The sequence below is a fragment of the Asparagus officinalis genome, unplaced genomic scaffold (assembly GCF_001876935.1).
Source record: "Asparagus officinalis unplaced genomic scaffold, Aspof.V1 AsparagusV1_Un1760, whole genome shotgun sequence".
Lineage (NCBI taxonomy): Eukaryota > Viridiplantae > Streptophyta > Magnoliopsida > Asparagales > Asparagaceae > Asparagus > Asparagus officinalis.
Genome location: NW_017974019.1, coordinates 1 through 7,338, shown reverse-complemented (window position 1 = coordinate 7,338; position 7,338 = coordinate 1). Strand labels below are relative to the sequence as shown.

The following is a 7,338-nucleotide window of genomic DNA, read 5'->3' as shown; positions in this document are numbered from 1 at the left end:
TCTCCCTTAGTTCTTCATGTTCCTATGTCCTGATGTGTTTTCTGAGAATTGCCTATGTTTTGAGTACTCAAACTTGTAGCCTATATGCTTCTTTTAATAATGCTATGTTTTTGAGAATGCTATGCTTTTGAGGTTTAAATATCAGTAGTTAGTACAATATATATTTTGAAGTTAGAAACGTGTTTATTTTTTAGCGAGAACTCCAAACTGTAGCTATATATATTTGAGAATGCTATCATGTTCCTAGTCCGAGGCTTATGGAGAATTTTTTCTCAAACTGTAGCTATATGCTTCTTTTTAATAATCTATCATGAGCTGCTAAATTTGAATCCTCTATGGTTGGAGTTTGGTTATATCATGGCCCGTTGCTTCTATTTTTAGTTTAGGTGGTTGCCTTGTTATATGAATGTGTTGGATTGCGGTTAACAGATATAAATTCAAGTTGGATTATTCATTGACCCTTTCAAAGTAGAATAGCGTTTATTTTTTTGGCACAGTGATCTTTGATGGTTTGTTCTTCGATGTTTGTTCTTAGATGTTTATTTTGTAGGCGTAAAAATTATTCTGATGTATTATCAATGGAAACTGAAGATGGTTGCTCCCATGTTGTTGATGAACAAATCTCTCAGTTGGATAACTTAGTTGTGCCAATTGTTGATGAGCACTTAAAACCAAAAATAGGAATGACTTTTGGCAATTTAGAAGACGCTGAAAAATTCTACAGAACTTACGGAAAGGCCGGAGGTTTTGATATCTGTAATAGCACAATAAATTATGGGAAGGATAGAGAATTAATTGGCAAAAGTTTTGTTTGTTCGAAAGAAGGAGTGTTATAAAGCAAATCGTTAGAAATTCGACGATGTGGTACAATTAGAACAAATTGTAAGGCCTTGATTCGCTTGAAATTAGACAAAAACAATGGCATATGGAGTGTCTACAAGTTCGTGGAAGAACATAATCATACAATTACTTCACCGAGTAGAACACATTTTCTAAGGGGAAACCGTGAGGTAACAAGTGCGAAGAAGACATTGATAAAGTAGTTTGGAGAGGTGAACATTCCAACAAACAAGCAAATGGCATTCTTTGAAAACTCTAGCGGAGGTTTTCATAGAATTGGATGCATTGAGACCGATGTGAGAAATTATGAAAGAGATTTGAGAGAGGAGAGGCGCGGTCATGATGCACAAATGATGTTGGATCATTTCAAGTCGGAACAAGAGAAGAATCCTTCATTTTATTATGTTTATGAAGTTGATGAAGAGAAGCGCTTAACTCATTGTTTTTGGGTGGATGGCATTGCTAGAATGAATTATCAACACTTTGGCGATGTTGTCTCCTTCGATGCCACACATAACAAAAATCAATATGGCTTGGTATTTGTGCCGTTTGTAGGCATAAATCACTATTGGCAAAGTGTTTTCTTAGGATGTGGCTTGATCCCAAACGAAGAGGCGAAGTCTTTCGTATGGTTGTTTAACAAATGGATTGAAGCAATGGGTAATTCTCATTCGGGCATGATTACTGATGAATGTCTTGGCATATGCAAGGCAATTGAAACAGTATTTCTAGAAATTCGGCACAGGTTTTGCATTTGGCATATCTTGGATAAAATTCCGGAGAAGTTGGGTAAATGGGCTTATAGAACAAAATTTATGAATCCTTTCAAAGAAAATATTTGGGACTCCGAGACTGCTAGCTCTTTTGAAGAGAATTGGGTTTCAATTCTTAAGAAAAATAGATTGGAAACGCATGATTGGCTAAAGGATATCTATGAAATTCGTGAAAAATGGGCTCCGGTTTATCATAAACAACACTTTTAGGCCGGTATGTCTAGCAGTCAAAGAAGTGAAGGGATGAATGCATTGCTAAAAATGCATGTATCAAGGAAAAATTCACTTCATGATTTTGTGATCATTTTTCAAAGGGTCTTGGCGAGACAAAGAGAGGGGGAGCTTAAAGAGGATCATTGCACAATGGAGAAAAAGCCAAAATTGAAGACTTTGTGGTCAATGGAAACACAAATGGCTCAAATCTACACGAAAAAAACTTTTATATTTTTCAAGACGAGCTTCAACCTAGCTTAATGTATAACATTGAGCTGGTAAAAGAAAATGAAAGAGAAAGTACTTTCATTTTGAATTTTTGTGGTCATGATGAAAGATTGAGACATATTATATATTGCAAAACAACTAAAATGGTCCGTTGTTCGTGTCTCATGTTTGAATTCAAGGGCATTCCATGCCGATATATCTTGACATATCTTAAAATTACCAATCATATTGAGTTACCGAAGCAATATATTCTAAGAAGATGGTGCCGAAATGTCAAAAAAAGGGTTGTTCTTAGAGATGGTAATATTATTGGAGATAATGCCACAATTAATTTTGCTTCTCGTTTTAGTGAAATAAATTGCTTAGCTAATGAAATGGTCGAGGAGGGGCTATCTTCTAATGATGCATATGAATTAATGTGTGAAATGATGATGGATGCTATTAATAAGGTGCAACGTTTGAAACTCATCAATGATGAAGAAATTGGACAAGATGTGGAAGGACATTATATGAATGCAGAGTGTTCTCAAGATATAGTTCATGAACCAAGTCAAGCAAGAACAAAAGGAAGGCCTAAAGGGAAGAGGTTAAAGCCTTCGAGAGAGATTCGCAAATGCAAGCCTAGGAAATGCAAATTGTGTGGAAAGCGAGGACAAAATCATGATAGCAGAAATTGCTCTCTAAAGTTGTCAAGGTAGTGTATCATTTATGAGATTAATACTAATGCTTTTATTTTTTTTTACTTTTTTAAGTTGGTGCAATGATCTTTTAATATGTTTTGCTATCATTACTTTGTTTAGTGATTCAATGGAACAAGATAATATTGATGAAGCCACTGATGATTTAGAAGATTCCTTTGAGGAAGATAATGGTTAATACATACGGAATAACTTGTACATTGCCATTTTTTAATATAATGTGATTTTTTAATTTTGTAATATAATGTGATTTTTTAATTTTTTAATATAATGTGATTTTTTAATTTTTTTTAATACAGATGAAGTTCTCACTATTGCGTGAAGTTTGATCAAGGTTGGCGGAGCAAATCATATCACTATTGGTGAGAAATAAAAGCTTCATTTCCTGAAGTTTGCATAGTTAACCTAGACTACTGATAATATAGATGGTGTCTGTGCAGAAATAAAAGATTATGACAAAATATATGGTACCTAGTTTTTATATTTTCTCTCTTAATGTTCAGACAGGTTTCTCTGTAGAAATGGGAAGCTAACTGGAAATGTAGACTGGCAAGGCAATATATTCTGGGAATGTACTATTGTTTTGAGTTGTTAGGTGTGCCTCAACAGAAACGTAAATGGTTTTGAGTTTATTCTGTAATGGAAGCTACTTGGAAATTTGTTTAGTGAAATGTACTATTGTTGTTGGTATTGCAATTTAGTAGAAAAACTGTAATGGAACATATATCTCAAATTTGCCGTGATTCTTGTGACAATGCTAGGATTTATGGTTTCTTTAGTATAGTTTATATATTTGTTTATCATACAATGTTTATCATACAATGTTTAACAGGAATATGTGATAATTTACTTCTGATCAAACTCACTGAAGTACATAACATTTCTGTTCTATTATTAAGTAGTCTGGATGAAGAACTTTCCCACAAAGCTGACAATAATATTCAGCCTGAGCTCTCTTTAAATTCTCTTTACACTACAACTACATATATGTAAGCAGAGTTCTTTTTGAGAGGAAAAGACAACTTTGGAGGAGTTAATTTGCTGCACACTTACAACCATGAAATAGAATACGGTATGATTTTTGTACTTTCAGGAATGGATTGAAGACATGTCTAAATATGTAAAATCAATAGACAGGAATCATCTAGTTACAATTGGACTTGAAGGTTTCTATGGACCAAGAAGCCCTCCAGAAAAACTCAGTCTCAATCCAGGAGAATGGTTCAGTACCTTAGGAACTGATTTCATTCGAAACTCCAAGATTTCATTCAAAACAACCACACAATATTTTCCAGAAACAGTTCATCAAATACAACCTCTATCTTTTTGTTACTTGCATGCTTACCTTAGAGTTAAGAAGAGATACTTCACTTACTACACTTCATCTAACTACGACATACAAAATAAATCTTCTTACAGCTTACACTTGTGACTTCAGTCATGGTTTCAACGAGAGAACATACACTTCAACATTCTTACACCCTACTAAGCACAAATCCAATAAAAATACCAAATACAAATCCAAGAAAAATACCAAATAAAAGAGCAAATACAACAAGCTTCAACAAATCCATAATATCAATCTCAATCTTTCTCTTTTCCCGCACTTCTCCACTTGACACAACTCTTGAAACTTGCGGCGTCACGCTCGACTGCTTCGTCTGAACAAGCCCTGCCTTTGAACCTTCAGACTCCTCTTCATCAGACACCCATTTGAAGAATCCACAATTACTCACTCTCAAATTAGCGCATCCCAAAAACAATCGACCAGGGTTCATCTTAGTTCCGGATCTGGATGTTGGCTCTATAGTTTTGATGATGATTTGGCAAACAATTTATTACTAATAAGTTCTCTAGTGTTTTGTGTTTATGTTCTCTTTTCAGGTATTTCAACACACGTCAATCAAGCGTTAAAGATTCAAGTTCATTCGTGTGGATTTACCTAGGTATATGTTTGGTTTACTTACATATATTGTATGATTATATCTAAGCTCAATATATGTACACTTAACACGATTTTTGACGTTTTCTATCATATAAATGATTTTTCATCAAACGTTATTACAATAACCTTTATCTCATGTTTACAGCTCTTTCATACTTCATTATATACATATAATATATGCACAATATATATATACATGTTTACAAGCTCTATGTCGATTTTCATGTTTACAAAAAACAGGTTTTCTGAACACTTTTCAAAAACAGGGAGTTTTCACAAACGAAAATTGATTTTTCAAAAATTCTAAAAATTCCTTTTCAAACATGTTTATTTTATCATTTAGAAACTTTCCCTAAAGTTTCACTATTTTTAGAGTTGATTTGATATTTTTAATGAATTTTCAAAACAGCCCCTAAAACCTATCATATGCAGCATATTAGTTTTCTGTCGACCGACAGTTACATTTTTCCTGAGCTGCTCGCGGTCGACCGTACCGGTCGACCGATTGACCTCCAGAGACTTTTTTGGTCGACCGAAATTTCCGTCGGTCGACCGCCGGCTTTAAACCCTCATTGTCGGTGTTTTTGAACTTAGCGGTCAACCGAACCGGTCGACCGACGAGCTGTCAGAACCTTTCTAACGGCTAGTTTTTCTAACCGTTTTCAAACTAGGTTTTTGGTCTTTTACCTATTTTTTACTGTTGTTTTGGGGTGCTATATATATCTCATTGCTGCTCTTCCTCTCTACAACTAATTCTAAACCCATTCTTATATAGCTTGTTATTTCACTTTCAATTGATTAAGCTATATTCATTGAGTTATATTTATTGAGTTTCATTCACTATTATCACACACACTTATTGAGCTTTATATTCTCATATTATATTGTGGGTTGTGGTGTGGGATTTAGTGAGTGTGAGCTTCATTGTGTTCTCACTTGTTATTTGAGAACAAATCATTGTATTTAACTTTTATTTGTGAGAATCACTTGTAATACACTTGTACACCGAGAGAAGTGTGAGGCGAGACACGGGGTCAAATCCAATAGGAGTGGCGTCGATTGACGAACCTAGGGAGAGGTTGTAATCGAGCACTTGAGGAGGAGGACACGGGGTAGGTTCCTACACTTAGTGTGTAAAGTGTGATTGCATAGTGTTTGTGTAGTGTGAGAGTTTTCGGTGATCTTGTAAACCGAGTGTGTAGAAGTTCCGGCTTCCAAACCGGATTGTGATAGTGGATATCTCCTCGAGGTGAGGAGCGGGGACGTAGGTCGTGGTGGCCGAACCTCGTAAACATATCGTGTGTTTGTGTTTTGCTTAGCGTATTTTTATTCATCATAATTGTTCATATCCATATCATATTTCTTCTTGCAAGATCAAATTGATCAACATAATTCCATATCATATTTCTTCTTGCAAGATCAAATTGATCAACATAATTTTAATTAGCTTTTAATTGGGATTAAATTAGCATAAGACCCTAATCACCCCCACCCCCCACCCCTCTAGGGTCCAACACTGGAGAGTATAGCCCTCCTTCCACAATGGCACAACAGTCCACGACGATTGCTTGAAGATGACTCCATGATCCAAGGCTACAGATACAAGTGTTTAACAAGGCAGTCATGCTAAACAAACAGAATGATGCACAATTATGAATTATGATATGTGCCAAGATAAAAATAAAAGAAATTTGAGCCTTATTAAGGACTAACATCAAGCAAACAATCTAATTACAATCTCAACTATAACCGAGAAGCTGATACATGCACAAAACAACGATTATTCACAATAATATCAACAGGGCGCTAGTAACATAACATTAAAAATGAGTGCGAATGAGAATTGATAGTGACACTACCAATCATAAGATTATTCAAAAACAACGATTATCCTCTGCAGCTTTTCTAACATCCCACTGCACCCAAATCGCAACGGTTGTCTATTACAGACTGATCAAGTGAAGCCATCCAAAAACAATGTACTAGCTGAAGAATTCCCTCATAAAATTAAAAGAAGAAGAAGAAGAAGTTTAACTACCAAACATAAGATTGGTTAACGTTTTCAAGCTGAGGAATTCCCTCATATTATTGTTACAAGGATTAAAACCTGTGTGTTCGTGAGAGAGATTATTTGCGAAGAAACAAAATAACTTACCTTCTTTTCAAGCATTCAACATTCTGAAAACATTCATGACTTCAACAAGAGTAGTTAAACTTCGAACTGATTTTGCCATCTTTTCGATCATTCAACATTCTTGTTCATCTGCAGTCACACTAGCGAGATGAGAATAAATCTACTCACTTTCACAATACTTCAAATCTACTCACTTTCACAAACAACAAACAAAATGGAGCAAAACCTGGAAAGTAATCGCCTAAAACATCAACATCACAAATGCTGGAAAAAATAACAAGAACATTAGAAGAAGAAGGAAAAAACCCACCTGATTCAAGACGGTGGGGTTCATGTCGTGGTGGAGTGGTCGTTGGGGTTGGGGTCGGGATCAGGGCGGACTTGAGGGTTTTGATTTTGGGGGAAGGAGGGGGGGAGGGGACAAAGAGGGAAGCAGATGCGAAATCCAATGACCAAGTCGAAGAGAGTGAAAGGGTATGGTTGGGTTATTACCTGCGTCGGCGAGAG

General features: G+C 35.5%; 1 protein-coding gene and 1 long non-coding RNA gene across 2 annotated transcripts; one reads left to right on the top strand and one right to left on the bottom strand.

Annotated features, from left to right (window-relative positions):
• Positions 1–2,480: 2,480 nt before the first annotated feature.
• Positions 2,481–3,096, top strand: LOC109828481. The gene is made up of 3 exons (XM_020395467.1): positions 2,481–2,748; positions 2,855–2,919; positions 3,052–3,096. Exons 1-3 carry the CDS (start codon positions 2,483–2,485, stop codon positions 3,072–3,074), a joined length of 354 nt encoding a protein of 117 aa, XP_020251056.1. The 5' UTR covers positions 2,481–2,482; the 3' UTR covers positions 3,075–3,096.
• A 3,322-nt stretch (positions 3,097–6,418) lies between these two features.
• LOC109828482 lies at positions 6,419–7,317 on the bottom strand. Its single transcript, XR_002243702.1, has 2 exons — positions 7,142–7,317; positions 6,419–6,960 (listed from the first exon to the last, which is right to left on the bottom strand). It is a non-coding gene; the product is annotated as an uncharacterized LOC109828482 (long non-coding RNA).
• Between the last annotated feature and the right edge of the window lie 21 nt (positions 7,318–7,338).